Source organism: Mustela erminea, chromosome 18, assembly GCF_009829155.1.
Source record: "Mustela erminea isolate mMusErm1 chromosome 18, mMusErm1.Pri, whole genome shotgun sequence".
Lineage (NCBI taxonomy): Eukaryota > Metazoa > Chordata > Mammalia > Carnivora > Mustelidae > Mustela > Mustela erminea.
In genome coordinates, this window is record NC_045631.1 from 6,597,215 (window position 1) to 6,622,586 (window position 25,372).

The 25,372-nt window shown below is 57.1% G+C and overlaps 2 protein-coding genes across 7 annotated transcripts in view; one reads left to right on the forward strand and one right to left on the reverse strand.

Moving 5' to 3' along the window:
• Window positions 1–4,381, forward strand: part of ARHGAP44 (Rho GTPase activating protein 44) — a 166,454-nt gene extending 162,073 nt beyond the window's left edge. For 5 of the 6 annotated variants that reach the window (XM_032319593.1, XM_032319597.1, XM_032319594.1 and 2 more), the window contains one exon: window positions 2,914–4,381. In XM_032319593.1, coding sequence (XP_032175484.1) covers window positions 2,914–3,053 — 140 coding nt within the window. In that variant the 3' untranslated portion in view covers window positions 3,054–4,381. Of the gene's footprint in view, window positions 1–667; window positions 719–2,913 lie in introns of all 6 variants that reach the window. The other variant, XM_032319595.1, reaches the window with a different exon arrangement.
• Window positions 4,345–25,151, reverse strand: ELAC2 (elaC ribonuclease Z 2). The gene is given in 26 exon segments (XM_032319591.1): window positions 4,345–5,599; window positions 6,178–6,213; window positions 6,216–6,299; window positions 6,301–6,325; window positions 6,822–6,900; window positions 7,018–7,138; window positions 7,222–7,321; window positions 7,794–7,903; window positions 8,025–8,063; window positions 8,413–8,551; window positions 9,752–9,848; window positions 10,858–10,976; window positions 12,503–12,588; window positions 12,665–12,803; window positions 13,623–13,718; window positions 14,987–15,099; window positions 15,730–15,802; window positions 15,912–15,970; window positions 18,141–18,199; window positions 19,166–19,273; window positions 20,106–20,174; window positions 20,569–20,626; window positions 23,292–23,356; window positions 24,093–24,163; window positions 24,305–24,355; window positions 24,839–25,151. Coding segments are annotated over 26 exon segments (2,466 nt in total). The 5' UTR covers window positions 25,072–25,151; the 3' UTR covers window positions 4,345–5,362.
• Window positions 25,152–25,372: the final 221 nt, after the last annotated feature.

Below are 25,372 nucleotides of genomic sequence, written 5' to 3' on the forward strand. Positions count from 1 at the left end.
AGCGGGTAGCCTCTGGTGGTTCGGCTGCTCTGCTTCTGGATGGGACTCATGTTGCACATACAGCTGCTGACGTCTGACCTGAGACTTATCAAATATTAAGGAAATTCCTCCCCTGAAGTCCACGACACCACTCCCTGCTGGTAGTCGGTGGTGGCGAGGCGTGTTTCCCACATGAGCCCCCACGGGAAGGGGCACAGGTGACAGCAGGAGCTCAGGGTCGCCCCGAGTCACCCTGAGGGGCTGCTCCTGCCCACACACCAGGCCCCCCACTTCTGAAGCCACCCCAGGGAAGGGCTGCTGGGAAGCATGGATGCAGGAAGCATCGGACACAGGGTGTCACTGGAGAGAAACAGAAAGGTGGGAACACCACGGGAGTTGAAACTGGGGGGCCCGAAGTGAGTGCCCCGCCTTCTTCTGGGCTCTTCCGGAACGGCTAACCTCGAATGTTAACAGCACATCAGCCCCCACACCGTGGTGCGTGCGTCCATCGTGTTCTCTGGCAGCAGGCTGTCGTTCTGTCTGTCCGCACGGGCCTCGGTCCGTGCAGCATCTGTGACGCTTTGGTCCCCCCCCGCCCCCGACTGTGATACTCGGTGTAGTTGATTGTCACGTTCTCGTTTCATCGTTTTTATTCCTTTCTCCGAATCCTGTCGTTGTGTTCCTGCAGCTGTGTGACATGAGGGCCGCGGTTGTGGATACGTGTGAGGGGGATTTCAGGGTAAGCGGCCCTAGCTCGCCGGGCCCTGGCGCTCGCTCGGCTCTGCATGTGGCTCGGACCTCCCCCCGCATGGCCGCTCCACTCCATGCCTCACCCCGGCCTCGGGGGAACACTCCGTCCATGAGCTCCTCTGGCTTTCAGGGGATCACTGGCCACCTTGGCTCCGGCTGGCTTCGCGCTAGGAGATGGGAAGGAAGGCCGCAAGCAGGCTTCGCAGGCTCTCCCCTCCTCTGGCTCTTGGGCACCCGGGTCAGCCCCACCATCCCTCTCCCTTCGGCTTAGTACCACAGGGCTCCCAGGTCTGTTCTTCCTGTGCCGTAACTGTCCTTGGATTGCCCACTGCAGGCTTTGGAGCCAGGTGCCTCACTTGCTGCATACGCCTTGGCTTAGAAAAGTGTCCACAGGAGGGTCCCGACACGGCCTCCACTGCGGGGTTGGGAGTGGGTTCCCTGAGGCCATGAGGTCGTCCTGGCTGACCCCCACTTTCCGAAGTGGGCTCGAACTTGTCTTCCTCAGGTCTGAACAGCAGGCAAGTCCTGAAGAATCCACAGTGGTAGGATTCAGTCCTCTGAGTTTATGTCCCCCAGGGCCTAGGGCTGGCTGCCTCCTCTCTCAGTATCGGGAGCATTTATACTGGGTTCTGCCTGCTCTCCTCTGGCCACAGGGAGCCGATGTTCAAAATTAAAACCAAGGGACAAGCAGGAGAGAAGCCGGAGGGAATCAGGTGTTCTTGACACAGTCTGGGGCCTCCAGAGTAAACCAGGAGAGGACCCCCCTTCCCCCAGTTCCCGCCCTCCAGAACCTCCAGAAAAGCCGCTAAACCTTTGGTCTGTGGAGACGGGGCAGGCACAACACAAGGTGTCGCTTGCCCACCCACCCACAGCTCTCATTCCATATGCTTCTGATCTGACAGTGGGGGCTTCTCTTCCTCCGTCCTGCTCCCTGGCCACTGAGTGGCCTTCCCTGAGGGGTCTAAGGGAATGGCCAGGATTGGACCTGATAGGTCCAGATCAAACCTGTCATCTGCTCTGGGAGTCCCCTTTGGGCTACAGGGAAGGTAAACGTGCCCGAGGCCACACTCGCTGCGTGATGTGACAGAGATGGGATTTGAAATCTAACAGCAGTTGGCCCCAGCAGAAAGGGCAGGACACAGGCTGCTGTAGCTGTACCTCGAGGCAGGAGGAGCGAGTGTCACTGGCAGAGCCGAGCCTGGGACCCCTAACTCTGTGCTGAAGCAGTGAGATGAAGACAGAAATGACATTTTGGGGGCTGAGGGTGGGGGGGATTGGTGACAGAAGAACCTCTGTCCCACAGCTTCCATGTTTGTGTGTCTTCTAGCGCAGTGTCCAAATGTTTGTCCACCCGACATGGTACGTTTAGGCTTGAATGTTGACTTTCAAAAAAAAGCTTAAGACTAAGAAACCAGCCCACCCACCCCAGGCTGACCCAGGGCTGCCCCTGTTCTAGGAACTCCACCCCCCACCCCCATTGTCTGGGTCTCCAGGAGGACAGCAAGGCTAAGTAGGGCCAGAAACGAGGTAGGCCAAGGAGGGGTGACACCGCCAGGGTCCTTGGTTCTGGGGCCCTCCACGCTCCCCCGGGGTCCACAAGCTCAGCACTGTGTCCCCCCCCCCCACCCCCGCTCTGTGGCCTTGCCTTAGAGCAGCTGGCTGTAAGGAATGGCCTGGTGTTTGCCAACTTGCAGAGGTCCAGAGTCGCAGATACGGAGCTCTGTTGCCTCGGGAAGTCTCCCTGACCATCTCCAGAATGACCTTTCAGTGCCTGCAGTGAGGACATTCTGGGAGGGGGGCAGCTGTCCCGGTGCCGAGATGTGTTGTTTGTCCCCCGGCCTCCCCCGCTGGTTCACGGACTTGGAGAACCGGGTGCTTTTCATTGCCTCCTATGCTCCCTTCCTGCGGCCGCCCTGAAAGCAGCCTCCCCACCGGGAATGGAGCCGGAGGGTGTGCGGAGAATGTGGCGCGGGAGCTGTCGCGGGGCTCCTGGAACGGCCCGGGGCGGGGTGGGATCAGGGTGCTCTGGTCCTGCGCGCTCACGGGGTGAGCGGAAGCAGAGCAGCCCAGCCCCAGCGCGACCCTGCGCCAGGCTGCCTCCGCCAGCCCCAGGACGCGCCGGCCGGTGACCCCGCCACCCCCCTCCCGCCGCTCTCAGCCGCCTCTCTCTCTGCCGCCTTGCAGATCTCGTCCACTTTGACATCCCCTCCATCCACGTAGAGCTCGGGCCGCCGCTCCGCCTGAGCCCCCTGGAGCACGCTCGGCTACACTCGGTGACAGAGAAGAGGGACTCGGAAGAGGAGTCTGAGAGCACCGCCCTCTGACCCGGCCCGCCCCGCCCCGCGTGTACATACCCGGGCCCCGCCCACTACGCTCCGCCCCGCCCCGGAGCGTCTTGGGCTTGCGGGGCTGCAGCTGGGCGGCTCGCTCGCGGTCCCCTCCGCTTGCGTGGCCCCTGCGGGTGCAGACTTTCTTCGTTCCCTCGGGGTGGTGACTCTGGCCTTTTGTTTGATCTTTGCCTTTTGACTTTGTGCCTCTTTTGATCCACTTTAGCCTCCACGCCCAGCGGTACCCCCTCCGCCCAAGGGCTTCGGTGTCAGAAAGGTCCTTTGCGGGTGTGTGGGCTGGTGGGGGGAGGGGGCGGCGTGCAGGAGGGTCGGCATGCCAGGGTCCACCCGCGGCTGCCGCCCGGGCTCTGACACTCTGACGCCTCGTGCCTCCAGTGAGGGAGGAGGGTTCCTCTCCCCTACAGCACACGAGGTCTGGACCATAGAAGGCCCACTGCCCAAGCTGGGGTGGGGGCGCAGGGGAGGGGGCCAGCCCGTGTAAAAATCTTTCAGGCCGCCCTTACTGCGTGGGCTCTAAAGTCAATGGCTAAAGACAAAACCTGTTTCAATTCCTAACAGTTTGACTTTTTCCGACCCCGAGACAGCGCTCCCGTCAGGACCTTCTCCTTTTGTACTTCTGAGTTTAAAAAGATGATCCGGAGGGGGTCTGGAAGGCGCACAGTCCCCCCCACCCCCACCCCGCACCCCACAGCAACCTCTGCTGACAGCAATGGGGGCCGGAGCTGCCTCTCCCTCCAGGCGGCCACAGGGATTAGCAATAAATCTGTTTCCCAGAGCACGTGGAGGACAGTAAGGCAGCCTGAGGGGACACGAGGGAGGCGGGTGCCACTGGCCCTGCCTTGTGTCGGGCCTCGCTCAGCTGTGGGTCACCACGCTCCCCCTCGGGGAGTCCCATCGCGTCTCCAGGAGTCCAGTCACACTTTGGGATTGAGGGAGAGACAGATTCGGGTCATGCATGCCAAGTCAAACTTTCCAATTTTATCCTTTTAAAAATAGATGATATACCTATACAGGATATAATATTTGTATATATGAAATCTATATTTGTTTAATTTGAGCCAAACTAAAGCAATGTATAGGTGTACAATGAGAAATTTAAAGGCTTAGTTATTTTTCCCAACACAGTGTAAGATAACTGCCCCAATGGGGGGATTCACCAACTTTGGATGTTAACAGCTTTGCTCACTTCCTGGCAAGGATGGGTACGTCCCCAGTTTGTAAGGGAGCCCAGGGGTCGAAAGTTACCTTTAAATACATGTACAAATAGTTGTCAAAAGTAATGTTATTAAAATAGGTTTATTATCCCTGAGCGTGGCCTATCTTCATGTGTTGATAAGAAGCTTGTTGGGGACACATGTCCATGCAGGTGCCCCTCGGGAGGACATTGGAGGTCACGGCTGGGCCAGGCTAACTCCTCAGTCTGTCTTCCACATCACCTGAGCTTTTTAAGCTCCGTGTCCTCACAAATAAGTACCAAATTAATCAGATGATTTCATATCCATACACTAATCTCAGTGTTGTCAAATCCCAAAGAGGGCAAGAGTTGGCTAACCTGACGTCCAATTCTCCCCACGGAAGGCGGTGATGGGGGTCTTGTTCTCGCCGTGAGGCAAAGCACGTAGGTGGCCTCCACCTCCCCTTGGGACTGCGGGAAGACGTGGCTGTTCCTGAGCCGCTGCTGGGGCACAGCTGACATGGCTTGACTGGGTCAGAAACTAGGCTCCAGCAGGATGGCAGCTCCCTGGGTCGTCACTGCGATCAGAGCTGGCTTGTAGGTCACGCTGGGTACCAGAAAGCACAGCCCTGCCGGGCAGGGACACACCTGCTCGGAGAGGGCACTGGGACAAAGCAGAGCATTTAGGTTCCAGGCCGCCTCGTCCCTGTGTTCTGTCTTTGGAAAGGCTATTCCTGGAGTCCTGTCCACGACCCAGCGTTCCTGGACTTGGCTTGCCTCGGGCGTGCAGAGCGAGTAACTTGGCTGGAGCAGGCGTGGGCACGTCGTTTTTCCATGTGACTTCTTTAAAAGCAGTTTGTACCAAGGTCCAGTTGTCCCCATTCTTCCATCTAGCAGCCTCACAGCCCGTGGTCGTGTCAGGACCGGCCGTAGCAGGCATCCAACAGGGCCATCCCCATGCATGGGTCTCGACCGAGACCTGCGTGCACACCGCCCTGTGCCCCAGTGCCTCCCCGCTGAGCGGAGCCCTCCGGCTCCCACCAGGCCAGGAGCCCATGCCGTGCCACGCGAAGGATGCCGGCCTCCCGAGTCCGGGGTCCCTCCCATGCCCTCACTGTGCCCTGACTTTCTTGCTCTGTGGGCTCTGAGGCTGCTCTGCGAGGGCCCGCTTGTGCGGGGACATCCCGTCCTCAGGGCCGGCCACCTGCTCCCGGGACAGCAGGGCCGCCCGCGCCAACCGCACCTCCCGCTTCTCCCTGCGCTCCTCCATCTCCTCGATGTCACCGGCAAACAGGGCTTTCAGCGGCGCGGTCAGCTTGGGCACTGTTGGGAGGTCCCCAAAGCAGACCTGGAAGGCGAGTCCAGATTCAGGACGTGCGTCCGGAGGCCAGGCAGGAGTGAGGCGGAGGGGGCCCGCTGCGCACAGGGCAGGCACCAGCTCCCTCCTCGCCCACCTTCGTGGCAGCTGATAGTAGTGGAAAACGGGTGAGGCCAGGGGAGAGGGAGGAAGGCTTCTCGGGAAAGGGGCCACTGACGCCCCGACTCCTGGCTAAGGGGGTAAAACAGAATGGGCCTCCGGAAAGGAGAGGCAGTCCAGACTCTGAAAACCAGCGTCCTCAAAGGCAAACCCTGGCTTCTGCCCTCATTCAGGGGGGCCAGAGGGGCGAGGCTGGCTCCCCCATAGGGAGTGGAGCACACAGTCTCCCCAGCAAGTGCTGAGGCACAAGTCACGTGGCTGGGGGAGGGCCGGGCCCGAGTCCCCCAGTCACTTCCAGCGGCCCTGCAGTCCCAGCTGGTGCTGGCCCCGACCAGCGGGAGGGAGGGGGATGGTGGTGATGGTGCAGACCCCTCTGACCCTTGGCCCCGAGTACCCCGCGGAGGGAGCGCAGCCTCTACCCAGCCCCACCCGGCCTGGGCAGCACAGACCTTCATGTGGTCAAAGGCGATCCCCACTTTTCTCGTTGAAGTCGGGGGCTGAAGAGGGGCACCTTGGCATAGCGCTGGCTGAAGTGGTTCAGCATGGTGAACCCCGCGTTCATCCGCACCCCCCACGCCAATCGCCTGGGATGTGGTGCTGCCAACAGAGGAGCCATGTGAGGCTGATGTCCCAAGCACAGGCCAGACCCCGACCCCTAGATTCCCCCGTGCCCCCTGGGAAGACCATGTCTCCGGCCAACACAAACTCTCGTACGGACCAGAGTCTCCATTCACACCCCCAGATGGAGCCTGGACCCAGCACTGGCGGACCCCCTCCCGTCGGTAGGGGCAGCAGGGAACAGGCAGGCGGCTCCTCATGGCTGGGGGGTGTGGGGGAGGGAGGGCGGCAGGACATACCCTCATCCCAGCAAAGCCCAGATCCGCCCCGGGCAGTTCCCTGACGTGGCTGACTGCTGACACCCGGGCACCGGGAGTATTCTCAGAAACCCCCACGGCCTCGGCGGGAAGCAGGCCGGCTGGCCTCTTGTCACTGTCACCAGAGAGCAGTGTCCCCGCAGGGCTGATACGAGGCTCTCCGTGCGTCACCCAGGAGGGAACACATCAGGTCACTGCGGCTCAGGGCTCTCCCCTACCTGTGTGTCTTTTCCACGGCCTCCTCCTCCAGGCCGTCTTCCAGTGTGGCCTCATGTATCAGGAGGGTGGCGTCCTTCCCTAGGGAGTAATGAGTGCAGCCCATGGAGCAGAGCCCATGCCTGAGACATGCTGCACGAGCTGCCCCGGCCCCATGCGCTTGCTGGGACGGCCTCGCGGTCTGCTGCCTCTACTCACCCATCTGGACCAGGGCCTCACAGGGCATGGTGTCCCCGGAGTAGACCACTTTCCAGCCGGACGTGTGGACCAGCGCGCAGCCAAAAGCATGCTTGCAGTGCCGCACCAGGCAGGTCTGAAACTGTAGTAGCGGGCGAGCGGCTGTGCAGCCGAGCTCCCGTCACCACCGCCTCCCCCTTCCCCCAACCGTGGGTGCGCCCTTACCTCGGCCAGCTCACACGCTTCCAGCAGCGAACCCACCAGCCTTTCAATGGCGGGGCTGGAGACCTCCGCTCCTCTCTGAAGGCACTTGGCAGGAATCAGGCTAGGCGGACACAACAACGGTTCAACAGTGAACATGAAAGAGTTTTTTTAATGTGATTCCAAGTTCAAGCATCTGGCTGCAGAGCTCCAAACTCCTTATCATAAAGAAACACAAACCTGTCACTTAGAGGAAAGAGGAGTCAATTAAAAAGAGCCAAACCAAGCCCTCCAGGCTGTGGCAACGGACCTGGTGGGTGGGCACTGCTCGTGGTGGGGGTAGAGGGAGGCCCACCCCACAGGCCGGGCGGGATAGACCCTGGGCAGGCAGACAGACCACCCCGGGATGGGAAGGGCCAGCCCTGTGCCAGGCACTGCTCAGGGACTTGGCCCCAGAGTATTTCGTGGACAATCTCAGGACCAGAACAGAATCGCAAAGAGGGCAGAGAAGACACCCGTATGAAAGCAGGCACCGGCCGCTGGTTCCCCTGACCCCCGGGAAAGGTGCTGCCAGGGGTTGGGGCGCTGTCACTCACCTCACGTGCTGCAGCAGCTGCTGGCACTGGTTGTGGTACAGCTGGAGCCATGCCTTGAGCTGGGTCGGGGCCACCACCAGCAGCGGGGGACACGGCTTCCCCAGGGATGCCTGAGACAAGGACACCGGAGCCACTGAGTCCATAGCAGGAACAGCTCCGGGTGACGGGGTGTGGCTGCAGACGTGCAAGCCACCAAACTCAAGTGTCAGGACGATCGAGGGCCACACTTACCAGAGCCCGTTCTCTCTGCAGCAGGATATTGAGTAAGCCCTGTGGGGGCGGGGAGGAAGGGGACATGGTCAAAGTCAGCTTTCTGCCCAACATCTGGGTTCTGGAGTCGCCCTCCCTCCCTATCGGCCACCATCCCCCAATGCTGCCATGGGCAGTGTGACCAGGGTGGGGACCGGGGACCCAGCTAGCCCAGGGACAGCAGGCCTCCCGTCTCCAGCTGAGGTCCCCTCGGAGCAGGCCAGCCAAGGCCTCGCTGCTGCAGGACAGCGGGGCGCCTGGAGGGACAAGGAGGCTCCCCAAGCTGAGTGACAGCACTAGCGAGAGGAAAAGCCGGCGCCCAGAGCAGCCCCTGCCGTCCGCTGGGGCTCTGTCATCTGCCATCGCTCACCGTGTGGTGATCCGCGTGCAGGTGAGACACGAACACGGCGGCGAGGGTGCCCAGGACCCTGTCCACCTCGTCTCCGTAGTGACGGCACAGCTGCCCAAACGTGCCCTCACCACAATCCAGGAGCAGCGACCTGTCAGCGCTGCAGACAAGAGCAACAGTCACACCACCAGGCAAGGCTTCGATGTCTGGAGGGTTTGCATTTCAGCGAGAAGAGCAGGAAGCGGTTCTGTGCTTCCTACATCGTCCACAACCCCTCGTGCTCATTCCAAGAAGCTTCTCTAAACACGAAGGCCGTTTTCCAGCGTCCAAGCTCATTATACGAAAGCACTGATTAGCCTCGGAACCCTGAAACCCCTGAACGTATGCGGAGTCCCCAGAGCCACACAGACGATGGCACCCAATCTGGGGAACAGGAGGGCAAAAACCACAGCCCCAAGGATGCACCTCAGACTATTTAAACGGAATGTGGTGACGCCCCTGTGGGTGCTCCCCGCACTGGGCACTGGATGTGGACACGGGAGATCTGGCTGCTGTGCACCTGCTACCCTTGTCAAAACCCCCAGGGAGGACAGGCCGGGCCTGCCGAGCCGCTTCACTGCATGTCCTCAGCGGTGAGAGAAGTGTGTCCCAGAGGGGGTGTTTCTGCTAGCGGGGTGCACTTCTAAGCACTGTGTGCGACGAGCGCGTTAGCGGCTTGGTTGCCCTCCACCGCCAGCATCCAGAATGACAAAGCAAAATTTCAGAGCCAGCCTGCACTTCCTGCAGACGTGAACACAGCTGGGGACCCGGCCTGACCTCTCTGGGGGCAAGGACACCAGGAAACCCAAGAGAACCCCTCAAAACCCACTGGCAGTCGGGGGGCTGATCACGAGACCAACGCACACACCCCGCAGCTGTCCCCCCTGCACCGGCGGTCACCAGTTAGGGCACGCCCCAGCCAGCAGTGTAGACACCAACTCACGCTCCGGGTCCGCCCCTGACCAGTTGTGGGAACTAGTAACTTCTTGGGTCGTTAGTCTAGCGATCAAGGAAATGGGTGAATCACGATTTCCTAGGCCTACTGTGAAAATTCAGTGACATCATTTCTTAGCAACGTGCATGGCCCCCGGCAGAGCTGGCTGTTTTTGTCCAGACAGAACAGGGAATGAAGTCAGGATTCCCAGGAACTATCAAAGGCGTTAACACCCACGACTCCCCTTCTGGGCACTCCGGCCAAGGTGACAAGTGTACACGCTTTCACACGGCTGCGTCTTCAAACTGGCCCCGGGCTGGGGGTGTGGGGGTGGGGGGGTACGCGTGTGCCTCAGTGCATGGAGGGCTTCTGGGACAGCAGCAGTACCTTATGTTGACAAGCGTGGCACTGACGTTTCGGATCTTCATCGGGATGGCGGAGCCCGTTCCAAGGAAGACGATTTCTGGATACTGGGTTCTCTTCTCTGTGGAAAACACACGGTAGAAGGGTCCATTACCCAAAGGGACAGCATTCATGAGAGGGGTAGGGCCTGCCTCCCAGGAAGGGCCAGAGGTCCCACCTGGCAGGGGTCCCTTGGAGGCAGGGCCCCCGGCTATTTGGGGGTAAGTGGCCATCTGCAAGGCACAGCAAATAAACCCCACAGCCTTTCTTTCCAGAGACCTTCTCTAATCTTTCACAGCACAAAGGGCACTTCTTCAGGCTATAAATCATTTAGCTCAAGGGTCTGATGTCTGCCTGGCGTCCAGCCCTTACCACCAGACCTGTTTCTCCTGCAGGTGCCATAACCACCTTGCTGGGAGGAACCCCGGGCTTACAGGGGAGCAAACAGGCTCAGAGGGTCAGCCCTCCAGAGGGGAAGAGGCAGAGCCAGGACCGGAGTCCAGGGAGACCCGATGTGCCCCTTCCACGAGAGGGGAGGCTCTACACCAGTCAAGGCAGACTCCCCCAGAGAACATGCCATGGAGGGAAAGCTGCATTCACGCTCCCTGCTTTCTAGTCCGGCGTTCTCGGTTTCTAGCACTCGTTGAAAAGCCAACTACTAGAGCAGCAGTCCCGAAGCTCCCTGCAACGGCGTTTCCTGATGCGGTGATGAAGGCCCAGCAAGGTGAGGGACGTGGCCTGGTCTGCCATGGCTCCCCAATAGCCAGGCCAGGACCAGATCTCGCGTCGTCGGAGGCCCGGTCCAAAGTTCTTTGCAGGGTCTTGCAGGAGCGCCCAGAACCATGGCCCACAGTGCGTACTTGTCACACAAGGGCTGGGCGCCATTGCCGAATCTTGGGTTGAACTGGTCTTGGTGGGGAGGGCAGGTGAGCAGGCGCGGGCACGGGTGTGTTTAGAGAATAAAGCCGCACTGGGTCATGGAACTAGACCTCATTAGACGGTGCCAAGCTGGGTTCTCCCGAGTGCTCCGAAAACACCCGCAGGAGGGCAGTGGCCCACAGAGGAAGGCGGCTCTGGGGTCTTCTGCTCACCTGCTGGGTCTGGGCCGGCCTGCGCGACCTTGCGGTACTCCTGCACGCTTTCCTGGAAGTTGGGGAGCTCCAGGGCCTCAGCGATGAATTCATCGGGATTGCAGACAATAACAGCATCCCTGCAGGGAGGACAGCATCTCTGTGACCACGGGAGGCACGTGGCCTCGAGCACACACCCATCTGGATATCCAGAACCAACTTATGGACACAATCTGCATAAAGTGCTCCAAATCAAGACGGAAAACTAAGCAAGCCCAGGCCAGTTCTCCTCTCCTACCGTGCGGAACCCTTCTCAGCGAAGCGGGGGTCTCAGAGCACGTTCCAAACAGCCCCTCAGGACATCTCAGCTCAGAATCTAACGATCCTGGCAATACTGACATCCAGCGGGGGGTCCTGACCTCTGCCCACCAGATGCCACCAGCACCTGCACCCCCTGCTGGACTCTAACAACGACAAATGTCTCCAGACGTGGCCTGATGTCCCCTGGGAGCCCGAGGAAGGGACGGGAGGAGGGTCAAACGGTCCTAGCTGACCAGCCTGGCCCGAGAGCAGTGGCTCCCACACGACTGTGGGCACAGCTCATGTCAAGAACCCTGTGGAATGCACGCCCTGATCCAGCACCACGGGGCTGCAGCCTGGGGCTGTCTCTAGCAAGGCCCTGATGCTCGCAGGGTCCGGGCACATGGAGAGGCCGGCCGCGGATCAGCGGCTCTCCACCCTGACGGGGCACTATGCTCCCCCGTGAGCTCATGCAGTAAGGCCCGGCCAGCTCCCCAGAGTAGTGCACGAGGTCTGGGATGTGCGCTCCCAGGTAAAGGAGGATCTGGGCATCATGCCAGGTTCATCAGTCAAGGTGTGCGAACCACCTGTGCAGACGCGGACAGCAGGCTCCGAAGTCCCAAGCCCACACCTGGGGGTCCTCCCGTCATGCAACCTGTTCCAGACGCACACTGGACACATGACCCACGAGGGGATTACTGGCTGGACTGGGGCAGAGGCCTCAGAACGGGTCACACTGTGACCCAGCAGCCCCACACCCGAGAATTGCTCTAGGGGACAGAGTTCCACTGAGACACACTCCAAGCATTTCCCGCTTCATTAAGAAAACAACTTAGAAACGTCTGAAATTAGCAAACATCCCTCCATGGGGCACCCAGAAAAGCCTCGTTCCTGAAGGCTACGTAACAAGTCACGACTCAGGAAAAGATGGGCCTGTCAGGCCACAGACCCACACACACACTTTCCAAAAGATTATTCCCCACATGGTCCAATTCAAAAAACAAAATGTTAACGATCATTATCTCCTGTCTTGGAAGATAGGATCACCGGATCACAGCTGCCTAATCTTCTCCATCAAATGCTTATGTTCTTTGTTGTGAAACAGTGGATCCCCTCACAGTTTTCATGAGGAAAAACACCTTTAGGAAAGAGAATCATCGCTGGCCTTCTCTCCCCACCTCAACCCCAACCAGAATGGCCTCCGGTGAGGACGACCCTGCTGGGGAACTCCCTGGACCCGAGGCCCGATCTGTCCCCCGTGGCAGGGGCAGAGTTCAACACCTGGGACACACACCGCCGGGCCCTTCCGGAGAAGAGCTGGGCACCCCCGATCTAGACCCTTCCATCCGCTCGGAGTTGCACAGACCTCTGCCACTCCCTCCGCGGACGGAGCTGATACTTGAGGAGACATTCGCCTCGGACTGTGGGCACAGGGAGGGCGGCGTGTTCCTCCTGGAAGACACAGATGCGCTCGGTGGAGAGAAGGAGAAGGCGAGATGCCAGGCCAGGGGACCACAGGGGACACTACCTGGTGGCTGGGGGTGGCGAGCGGGGGGAAGATGGTGGGATGGATGAGGCTCAGCTGCGTCTGGATCTTGTGGCTGCGGAGATTGTGGACGGACGGGCAGCTCTCGTTCAGGACCAGGTGCTGGGTGGCGGTCCCAAACCTACGGCAATGACAGCGTGTTCGCGGCGCCCTTTACGGCAGACGCCCACCACAGGGGTGGCAGCGACACCGGGGGCAAAGGTGGAGGGAAGGGGTCGGAGAGTAAGTGCGGGTTCAGAATCACTGGCCGCCCTGCCCCTCTGCCTCCAAGTCCAGGGCCCAGATTCACACCCCCCGGCAGGTGCTGCCAGGAGCCCCAGACGAACCCGGAGGCTGAGAGGTCAGGGGCCTCCAGCCAGGCACTGGGAACAGTGGAGTAGCAGTACAGGGAGGGAGAAGCAGAGGCATCCTAATGCTCCTTAAGACTCATGCCCTCCAGGGAGGGAGGGAGAGAGGGAGGTGGGCCAGGAGGGGTGAAGAGCCTGCGGGGACCACGGGTGCACCTGGGAGGAGCAGGCGGGAGGCGGAACAGCAGCCTCGCCCGGGCTGCCAGTGCAGCTCCAACACTCCCACCTGGTGCTGAGCTTGGCTCGAGGGGCCCCGGGGTAAAGGCAGGGTGACCTCTTCTCCACTGAACACTGCTATACCTGCCTCGCAGGGTGGAGGGGGAAGAGGGAAAGAAACGGAATGAGCTGCAGAGTCGTCGACACACTGCCTTCACCCTGGAAACTGAGGGCGTGACTCTGTATCTTAGGACCCCAGTGCGAAGCGGGGAGTAGGCGGACACTGGACACCAGCTGGACACCAGCAGCAAGTGCGTGTGCATGGCACCCCCTAGTGGAGGTTCAGAGCTACAGGCGCCTGCTCCCTCAGCTGGGGGAGGGCAGGGAGCCCTGGCAGGAAGGGGACAGAAGGGAGGACAGGGGGAAATGCATCCTACCTCTCCATCCACTGCTGGTATCTGGGGTCCTCAAGCACACACTGTGGGGCCATGTGAACCACCAGCGCCACGGGGGCATCGGCATGGCCTTGGTACCTGGGCAGAAGGGAGGAGGAGCACAGCTGGGCTCTGCACAGACGCACACTCAGAACCTTCCCAAACGGGTACCGTGCGGCCAGTGCAGGGCACCGCGTGGCCTGCTCTCAGGGCCTGCAGTGACCCCAGCCTCCATGCCCAGACCAGGCTGTGCCCAGGCTGCTCCCATAGTGTCTGAGCCCGCCAGGACACCACATCGGGGCTTCTCTAGTCCTCAGGCTCTGGGGCTGCTCCTGGGCCTTCCCAGCACTAGTTCGGCTTTCACTTTCACAGGACCTTCCCCATGTGAATTTTGGGCACCTGCAGTCACACCTGGCCATCTGCCTTCCAGCAGACCCGAGCCACGGGCACAGAGAATTAAAATCGTCTATTACTCCCCCGTCTACAGTCATCACTTACGAACACTGAGGTGCTTCCTTCCGGTTCCCTTTTAAAAAAAGCACACGCAGTACTTTCTACCTACCCCTCCGCACACGCACCCGCACAGACCCAGGTGTCTATGGGTCGTGCAGGTAAACCTGGCAGCATCGCGTCAGCACACAAGCCTCTCAGCTCACAGCCACTCTACGTGGCTTTGCTGCCCGTGACCTGACGGCAACACGAAGCCTGTGCCACCCCAGGACCCAGATTCGCTCAGAAAGAACAAAGTCCATCTCAGGAAGACCTTCCAACGCGAACTTAAAACATCATGGCTGCCCAAAAAAGATCTGTTGTGCTAAGCGAAATAAAGCACTATATGCAAATCATAAATATGAATTAGGAACCGGAGAAACACAGGGAGAATAAACCACTGAGAATGGGAGAGAAATGGAAACACCGACGTGGGGGGCAAAGCTACCTGGGATGGAAGCTGAGCCACCAAGGGGTCCACCGTCTTGGGCGACGGGAGAACAGATGAATGTTGTGGGGACCTTCGACCAAGACAGTCTCACAGGTTCAATACAGGCAAGTGAAGGAAACGTACTTAGGTAAAAATAACCCCAATAACAACTGGGGTATTAATTAGAACTGAAAGTGCTAGAGTGTGTCCTAGACTTAGCACTCTAACTGGCCACTGGTTTTCTAGTCTGCACATTGTCTCGGGCTTTCGATCTTTTCTAACTTCACTACCAAGGCTAGGCGCACAAAGCCCACCAGGCAGGAGTCTGAACTCAACGTGTGGGCTTCTGCGGTCACGGCTTGGTGCCAGGAGCAGCCGCGGGTCAGGCAGACCCCTGACACCCTGTCGATGTCGGCCGGGCACCCCCCACCCCCAGAGCCCTCATTACCTCTTGAAGGTGGCGTTCTCACAGATGGACTGAATGAATCCTTCATCCGGACATTCTACCACAACAAAAGCAAGACCAGGATCTGGAGGAGTACAGATCTCTTCGGGCAAAATCTGTGAAATCACGGGGGTCATGACTCTCCCAGGGCAGAGTCGCAGCTCGGCAAACACACCGAATGGCCTTCAAGTCAACGCCTCCCCGCTTACATACTCCCTCCCCTGTCCCCGAACAAGGGCAAAACCAACTGGGAATCACCACCCGTGCCCTCCCCGTGCTCCGCTTCTGTATGCCAGGCAGTGGCTCGCAGAGGGCGTCTCAAACCCAGGGTGGCCACAAAACCAGGCAGGACATCCAAGGTGCCCTCAGGTCTGTGGCCATGGTCTGGACATCCTTAGACACCGGAGAAAACATCCTGGCTAAGAACACGGTGGCATTCCCTAGGGCCGGGGGCCTAAAGTCCATCCTCAAGGGTCTGCTGCTAGACAACGCCCGGACCTCCAGGACAGGGGACAGCACCCAACCATTGGGAGGAGGACCCTCAAATCCTAAGTAGGTACTCTGCAGACATGCCCAAAGGTAGCCAGCGTGGCCAAGCAGGACAAGTCCAGATAAGAGACCCTGTTGTACCGGTCAGCCCAGTGAGGAAATCCGAGCTGTCCCGCTTTCCTCAAATGTGAGGTCTGGACCCGTGTCCCAGGCCCCAGCCGTCACTGCCGAAACATCATGAAAACGGGGCGCCTCACCTCTCTGCCCTCGTAAGTGATGCTCTTCCCGTCCTTGACGGCAGCGATGATGGGAGCGATGGCAGCTGTCCCGCTGAAAGAAGGGGCCAGCTGCCCGTGAGACAGGATGCAGCAGGGACACGGGTGCTCCCCAACCCCCAGCCTCCAGGCCCAACAGCACGCACCCCCCCACCAACACTCACACTGGCAGGCCCAGCTCCTTGGCTTTGAGCACCAGGAAGTTTCCCTTCTTCACGTGAAGCTGTGACAAAGAGAACATAAACACCATCTCAGCCAGGGTTGGGGGGACGGTGGGGAGGAAGCCCGGCTTCCATCAGCCTCTGTCCAAGCGCAACTCTCTGGCTTCACTGCATCGTTACTCAAAATGCAGCCCGGGTACAGCTCTGAGAGGAAGCACGCTACCTTCCATGCTACCTTCCGAAGAAGTCAGCTATTCTGAAATACTTTAGGACTAGAAGCTCAGTGACTTAAAACATGGTGCGTTAGGGCCCCACATGAACTTGTTAGGGATTTAACAGAATGCGGTCCATTTCCAAATCAAACAAAAAGGCTCCTTCGTGTCCCTGGGGACCAACACCTCTGTCCCACCATCTTGCACACAGCGTGTAGGAGGTAATGGAACACAACCAGGACTTGGTCTGACAGCCCGGACCATGCAGTGACGGGGACAGGGTAACAAAAGCATGGACAGTCTTCTGCGGCACTACCTTTACCCTGGAGGAAAGCTATAATGAACAATCCCCGATACGCTCTTATTATGTCAGAACGACAGACAACAATCCTGCCACAAACCTCAGGGCCGTCATTCTGTCCTTGAAAACATGTATTTTCAGGATCTACTTATTTCATATGTAATAACAACAACAAAAAAAATCAGAAAGCACATAAAATATCAGTAAGTCTATGAGTACTGAATTATAATTGATTTTCGTTTTCTTCCTTAGATCTTTAAAAGGAAATTACTCTTAAGGCAAAGTCCCCGATTTGGATCCTCAGGCCTTACCAGGGTTCTAGAATTTTCTGGCTTGGCATACGCTATCCTAGAGGAGGGATTACAGCTCAAGTGTGTGCATATAAGGCACAGACGATGAGCTCCAATGACACCTTTAGATGATGTCGTTGGCTGGGCCTGTTGTGACCAAACGTTCCCTCCACAGACCCAAATGGGTTTCAGGATGGAAACCAAGTGCTCTAACGTTTCACAGGGACTTGCAGACCTAAGGCGGGCAAAACCCCTCCCTCCCCAATGAGATGAGCTCAACCCACAAGAAACTGTTCCCACCCAAGGGTGCGGGGCATGTGGAACACAGAGGAGAAGCAGAGTGCAGCCCCCGAGGCCCCGAGCTGGCAGGCAGCCATCTGAGGCCCATGCTCTCCTAACGGGACAGTCTGTGTCTCAGGCCCTCACATGCTGGGTCTCTTTTCGCTCACCCCCCAGAGCTTGGACTAGGTCAGCTTTACGGCCTCCAAACCCTCCGCTGAGCAGAAGCACACTAACTAGAAGAGGGACCACGGCCCACAGGCCGACCCATGAGAGCAGCGCTCAGAAGGCACAGCGAATGACCAAGGAGGGACAAAAGGGTCTTGGGAACAGTAGCTGAGGACAGCCAGGGCTTACAGGGGCACATGGCCCGGCACCCAGAGCACATGCCAGCCCACCTCTACTGAGGAAGGCGGGAGGGCCCTAATACAATTACAGATGGCCAGAGAAACCTACTTGGAAAATTATTTTGCTGCCTAAAAACTCAGAAACATACATGGAACAAGCCTATAGACAACTGTCCTGTACTTTCATAAAAACGACCACTGAAATACGGTATAATGAACAGACGAGATAATGAACTTGCAGCTAATAACGATTACCGCTGACCTTCCGGAAGGGTTTCCCCCAGTGGGTGTGATCATCTCATAAGAACTGCAAATATATTTTAAAGTCAACGTTACTCCTCAAAAAATCATCACTGCCCACAAAATGACAACCTAGAGCCTTGCCACAGATAATCCTATTTTAGCGCAAAGCCCGATTAAAGCCAGGCCATTGGTCCAATTTTTCAAACGCCCTACAGTAACAGAATTTCCATAGAATTGGACCGGCTACAGATCTGCGGACCCAGGGAATGCTGGTCAACATGAAAAGGAGTCTGATGCTACTAGCTGAACAGCTATGGTAAAAGGACAGAAAGTAGAATTAGGAGTTAGTAGAATTAGGAGTTAGAGGAGTGTGAATGAAAGCCCGATGCACCTGAAGGCACACAAGGCCGCCTCCATTTCTCAAGTGCAAGGTGGCCCACTGTGGGCAAATGTAAACCAGGGGTCTTTGGAGCCACTGGCTCTGAAATTGCTGGATGGGAGCTAACAGAGGGTCCCCATCACACGCTCACTGAAAGCCCACCGGACAGGCAGCTGCTTACCTTACAGATGAAAGCTACCACCAAGGAGGGGTCCCTGCCGCTCTTTTTCTGGCCAATACCTGAGGAAAAACAAATCAGATTGTAACAAGGCAAACAGGAAGATTTACAGGCGTCACAGAATGATGACTGTCTGAAGTCTAATTTGGTACCAAATTAAATGGACGTGACAGTTCCGTATAAAGGTCAGAGGAAACACTGGTGTTCTTTCCCCAGACCTGTTCTTTTTCCTACTCACACCTGAGGTCAGAGTGAATAGAAAACACAAATCGCCAGTGGGAAAAGCTTTAGAACAAGTTAGTGAAATGCTTTAAAACATGACACACTTTACCCCCACAGTCAGGAGAGAGAATAAGTAACTTGTAACGTGCTTTATAAAGAAATGTACATGAAACACCAGGAGAGCCAACGGGCCTGCAGAGAAAACGCGGATGTGGGCCCTCAGCTGGGCCATCCCAGGGAGGACGGCTCCCGGGGTCAGCACCTCCTGGCCAGACAGACAGACATGATCCTGGCAGGAGCAGGAACGCATCAGCCCTGCCTGACATGGGACCACAGCCCCCTTAAGGGGTCCCAGTCGTCCCACACATCTAAGCTTGGCATTAAACTTAGTTTCTCAGCAGGCTGTCCTTCTGGAAGAAAAGGGTCCGGTCTGCTCACGGACCTGAGTGGTTGGCTTAGCAGTTTTCTGCATTCGTGAAAAATTCCATTGTGTTAAAGAAAAAACATGAAAGCCTCTGTATGAACCAATCTGCCAGGCCCTGCTTTCCTTTGGGGAAACCGAACACGAAGTCTGGGGCCCACCCAGCGCTGGGGGTCGGCCCCAGGGCTCCGTACTGCCGACCTCACGGCAACCCTCCCCACTGTCCCCACGGGCCAAGTCCCATAGCACGCCGAGGCTGTGGACGATCGGGGCAGAGGCCCGATACGGGCCTCATGGGATAACAATACCAACGTCGGGCATGAAGGGCAGCAATGAAGAAAAGCATGCTCTGGACAGGGGCACTGTTCTGTGGAAACAGCGTTACCATCTGGAAGGTGCTGCTCGTTTTCAGCGGATCCGGAATCCGAAGACCGTCCTGGACTGAGTCGCTCTGGGCTCGGGGATGCGTGGCGCCCTCCACACTTCTGCTTGCCTGGTAGGCAGGGGAGAGAGTCAAACCCCATGCCCCAGGGGTGAGCTCCTGGCCAGAGACCCGCTGTTCCCCGACCAAGGCAGCCTCCGCCCGAGCCACAGCTCCCCTCCCTCCCCTCCCCCTTCGACCCCTCCACCACAGGCACCCTGCAGGCTTTGTCTCCTGGCCAGCCCGACTCCTCTGCCCCTGCCCCTCATTGAGGGGCTCTCCTCTGTGTCCCCTTAGGACTTGGCAGGGATCAGACTAGTGTCAAGGAAATGTCCCCAGGGTCCTCTGTTCTCCTCGCAACTGGTAAAACTTGGCGTGTAGTGGGACTGGCCAGATTCCCGGGCAACACAGACATGGCAGGGTCTCTGTGTCCCTAAGTCAAAACCACACCATCCGCCCTGGGGCCTGCGAAGGTTCCCAGGACCCTGTGACCTGCTCGCAACACTTCTATCAGCATTAGTATTCACAGAAAAGGTTACCATGCAAACCTCTTCAGCATCCTCTCCCCAGAGGGGTACTTACATCTGCGGCAAGTAAGCCCCAAGAAATAAATGAGCACTTCTGAGAACCACCCACTTTCTGATGCTGTCTGATTAGGACATCCTAAGTGTAACCACGATCGTTACCTAGGAGCTGAACATGTCTGTCTGTAAGATCATAAGCTCCCTGAAGGCAGGAACCATGTCTTAATTCCTCAGCTAAATTTCCTAATCATATTCAGAAACACAAAACTGGGTACACAGAGCCAATCAATATTCCAGCAGTTTCTAGCTTTACCCCATGTTTTCCTGGCCTGGGACCTGCATCCCTCCCTCCTGCTGGGAAATGGGACTCACGCACTCACTGTATATGGGAACCTGGAAGACGGTCATGGTCTCGTCCTTATATTCTGGTGCCGAGTGGGGCCGCACAGCTGCGCGAGAAAGACCGACAGTGACTGCGCTGGGGGGAAACGGGCTTTCCAGGTCACCGGCCACAAGCAACTATTTACCCTGGAATGTTGCTGGGAATCTACACTGAACCCAGAATCTCTGAATAAATGACCATTTTTAGGCAAGAAGCACCCATGTATTTTCACTCCCGGTGCAGCCACAACAGTCTCACTGAGAACCATCTCTAACCTATATCTGGGGGCATGACGTGGGGGCAAAGAAATTACAACAGGCATTATTTTCAAAATCCATCTCACTGATGAAACACTTGGTTTTAAGGTTCAATTTAGTGCAAGCTTTGTGGATTCTAGTTTGGGAGACCAGGGTATGCAGAAGAAAGAAATGGCAGATGAGGAGTCACACTCAGGAACATACCCAGGTCTATGCCTTTCAATGGACCAGAAAATATCTTGATAGCTTCTAGGTATTTTTCCTACAAAAAACAAAGGAAGAAGAAGTGACGGTTGTATAAAGGCAGAACAGCAGCACAAGAGAGTTATCAAGACGCATCAACATAGGGGAGCCTGGGTGCCTCAGTCGGTTGCAGGTCTGACTCGTGATTTTGGCTCAGGTCATGATCTCAGGGTCGTTAAGATCGAGCCCTGCGATGGGGGTCTCTGCTCAGCAGGAAGTCTACTTGAAATTATCTCCCTCTCTCTCCCTCCCTCTGCCCCTGCCCCCACTCACCCATACATGAGCACTCTCTAAATAAGTAAAATCTTCGAAACTACTCACCAAGAAAAAAAAAAATCAGTATTTTATTGTACTCTCTTTTTAAAAAAGTTAGTAGATGGGGCACCTGGGTGGCTCAATTGGCTAGGTGTCTGTCTTGGGCTCAGGTCATGATCCCAGGGTCCTGAGATTGAGCCCCTTGTCCAGCATCCAGCTTCTTGCTCATCAGGGAGCCTGCTCCTCCCTCTGCCTCTGCCCCTCCCCCTGCTCATGCTCATGCTCGCGCGCGCTCTCTCTCTCTCTAATATATAAAATCTTACAAAAAAAGCTTAAAAAGTTTAGTTTTTTTTTTTTTAAAAGATTTTATTTATTTATTTGACAGAGAGAGATCACAAGTAGACAGAGAGGCAGGCAGAGAGAGAGAGAGGGAAGCAGGCTCCCCGCTGAGCAGAGAGCCCGATGCGGGCCTCGATCCCAGGACCCTGAGATCATGACCTGAGCCGAAGGCAGCGGCTTAACCCACTGAGCCACCCAGGCGCCCTAGTTTTTATTTTTTTAATTTAGTTTATTTTGCCCCCCCCATCAGCTTTACTGAAATGTAATTGACACATAATATTGTGTAAGTTTAAGCTGCACAAGATGATTTAAGTCTATATTACAACATGATTACCACCATGTGGCTAACATCCATCACCTCACACTTATAAATAAATCTTTAAAAAAAGGAGGCATCTGGGGCGCCTGGGTGGCTCAGTGGGTTAAAGCCTCTGCCTTTGGCCCAGGTCATGATCCCAGGGTCCTGGGATTGAGCCCCACACCAGGCTCTCTGCTCTGCAGGGAGCCTGCTTCCTCCTCTCTCTCTCTCTGCCTGCCTCTCTGCCTACTTGTGATCTCTGTCTGTCAAATAAATAAAAAAATCTTAAAAAATAAATAAATAAATAAAAATTTAAAAAGAAGGCATCAGTATGAACTTTAGTACCCTGAACCACCTTTACACAAACATTTACTGAGTGTCCACTATATGCCAGGTGCCTAGGGTTTAGCAGTGTGCAGGGGACAAGGTCCCTGCCCTGGTGCAACTTAGAAATGCAGCAGTGACCGAACTGGAATGAATACGCACGAATAGCCAGGTCACAGCAGTCACGCTTAAGACCTGCAGGAAGCTGGAGACACAGGGGCCAGGGTGTCCCCCGTGTGGGGAGTCGGGCAGGATCCTGACTGCACAGCCTTTCGGCAGAGCCCCAAAGGCTCAGAAAGAAAGCCCTGGAATGGGAAGGGGCTTCAGGGGAGAGCCGAGAGCAGCCCACAGAGCATCAGCAGGGAGACTGGAGACAGATGCTGAGGGCAGGCAAGGGCCAGGGCCCAGAAGGCTAGCAGGCCTGATAATGGGTGTTTGTGCTACATTGCAGAGAAGCCCAGAGGGTTCTGGGTGTGACGTGCCTATAGGTATGCCCCAAAGAGACCCCTCTGACCACTGTGCGGGGATATGCAGCTGTCACAGTAGATGGTACAGGAGACAACAGATATGGGATGCTTTAGGGAGGACACAAATGAGTAGATTTGAGGTACTGTTATGAAGACAGAATTAATAGGACTTGGTGACTGGTACCCTTTTTTTTTATTAAGATATTAGATATTTAAGGGACACTTGGATGGCTCAGTGGGTTAAAGCCTCTGCCTTCAGCTTGCTCATGATCCCAGAGTCCTAGGATCGAGCCCCACATCGGGCTCTCTGCTCAGTGGGGAGCTTGTTTTCCCCCACCCCTCTGCCTGCCTCTCTGCCTACGTGTGATCTCTCTCTGTCAAATAAATAAATAAAAACTTTTAAAAAAAGATATTATTTATTTAAGAGAGAGAGAGAGTGCGCATGAAGAAGGTTCCCTGCTGAGCGGGACTCAATCCCAGGACCCCAAGATCATGACCTATGCCAAAGACAGATGCTTAATGGACTGAGCCACCCAGGCGCCCCACCTTTCCTCTTAGGAACTGGGAAATGAATTGTCAGCCAGCAGTGCTAATTAACAAGGTGCATAACAGCTTCTCAACAATGTTCAGAAGCTAGTCTGAAAGGTATAAAGAGGTCTAAAATTTAATAAAAATAAATGCTAACATTCCCTGTGGGCCTCCTTGGTGCCCAACATGTAGTAAGTTGGCTTGGTGTTTCGTATGTGTGTTTCATGTAATCCTTAGCAACCTTATGGAACTCACAGCCATCTCACAGATGAGTAGCCTTAGGTAGCTCTAAGGAACTTGTGCAAGGTCACACACTTAATCCTGCTTTGGAATCGGGTGTCTAACTTGAAAGACCCCCCCCCCCCCAACAGCTAACTCTGGAGAGCCAAAGACAAATTTGCAGAGACAAATGCTTGTCACTAACATGAAAAAAGGAGAGGTCGGCTCTGAACGCTGAGTCAGGAGGGACTCACCAGCTGTGGAGGTCCAGAAAGCACACACTTCGGGAGGCCGGTTTCCTTTAAGGTAAGAATCATTCCTGGAAGGGGAAAGAACATCAGCTGTGTCATCACGGTGCCCTGCAGCTGCCACCAGGAGGCCCATTCCTTACTTAAGCAGCTCCGTATCTACTTGTCCTCATCACGGGCCCTGGGCAGAAGGGACTCCTGCTGGAGGTGCAGGGGACATCAGATATTCCTCAGATGCCTCCAGAATGGGCAGGGCTGAGGCTGGGGTGAGGCAGTGAGGCACCCAGGACCTGCACCTGCAGGCCCTTAGGTTCTGCAGCCTAGGGCCCTCACTGCCTTACCCTGCAGGGTCTCAGGTCTGAGGATGGGCTCAGCGTTGTACTCCTTCCTATCCACGTCACGAAGTTTACGGACTTTGGCAGTGGCACAACCTTGACCTCTCTCGCTGGTGGGCATGAATAATGGGGCAATCCACAGAGCAGGTATCTGTGTGGGGCTGCTGAGTCTCAGTGGTAAATGCGCATCCTTTAACCATGACCCACTACACCCTCCAGTTCACTGGCCCATATCTCCAGTCCAGCAACTCAATAAACTGAGTAGATGACAATGCTGGGAAGCAGCATTCGCGTTCAAATCTGTCTTTTTGAGTCACAGCTTTCCAAGCTGTGGCTCACGGGGCAAGTATAGAAAAAAATTCCAGCTCCCTGGACTTGGAGGATCGAGAGGGGGCAAAAAAGAGCAACAAGAAGACAGACTAAATGCCAGAGACTTCCCTCCAGCCTCTGACCTCGGAAAGAATATACTTACCACACAACCCCCCCACGTTAGACCAGTGCATCCGGGTCAGGAATATATTATCCAAACGAGCCACCTTCAGCCTAAGAAGGACATGAACGTTTGAACAGGTCAGACCAGGTGGATCAGGGACCCTCTCTTCTGCTTCAAAAACACTCCTGTCTCTCACCCGGGCTTTGAAGCCCCATGAGCATCTCCGCCCCATAAGAAAATGGTTGACTCACTTGTGCTCCTGCATGAGCCTCTGCACGCCTTCTCCACAGTTGAAGAGGTACCTGCAAGACGAACACCACGCAAGATACTCAGACGGGACTCTGGAGGGTTTGGGCCACGGGTTTGGATGTTTTACTGAACACTACAGAAAACGGGAAAAAAAAAAAAAAGCCCCCAAACCCCACGTGGTGCTACTACCGGACTGCATTTCTGGCGTGAGGACACTGGTGGGGAACCCTCCCGGACGGAGGCCAGCAGGGGACTGGGTCCTTTCCCCCGTCACCTGACCTGCTACCCCACACGCCAGCCGTGAGGTCCCGGTATTGGGGCGCACGGCTCAACGTGTGCCAAGTGGGCCTCGGCGCCCCAGGCTGGAGAGAGGGCGCTGGGGCTCCCGGGAACCCCACGGGCGTGGGATGTAAGACCCCGGGGAGCTCCCAGCCCCTTCCCGAGGGTCCACTGTCGGCTGCAGCAGCGGAATCCCGCACGGGTGCCGCGTGGGGGACCCCGGCGCGCAGCACGCGGGGCGGGCGCAGCGCACTGACCGGTTGTACTCGGAAAACACGTAGAGCGCCGCGCCCACGTCCCGGCCACCGGCCGCCACCACCTGCAGGTACACGGTGTTCGGCCCCCCGGGCTCCCACGCCGCGCCGCGCTTCTCCCGCGTGCGCAGGTGCCGCAGCGGGTCCTTGGGCGGCCGCTGGCGGCGGGCGGGTCCCTGCGACATGGCGCGCCCGGCCGCGGAGCGCAACAGCAGTACCGAGCGGAGAGCCCACATGCAACAGCCTCCTTCCTAACGCTGCCGGTCACCCTGCTCCGCGTGCCCCACGCCCCGCCCCTCCGTCCCGCGTGGCGGGCCCAGCCAATCAGCGCGCCGCGAGCCCAGCTGCCCGCCTACGCGAGGCCGCGCGCCCAATAGCGAAGAGCCTTGCCCCTCGCGGCCTGTCAATTGGCGACGACCATAGAAGAGGCGCGGGCTAGAGTGCCCCGGACGGCCCCGCCCCTTGCTTCCTTCCGGCTTCCCAGGAGTCGATTCTTTCCGGAAACTCCTCTGCTCCTGGGGCGGGACTTCCGGAAGG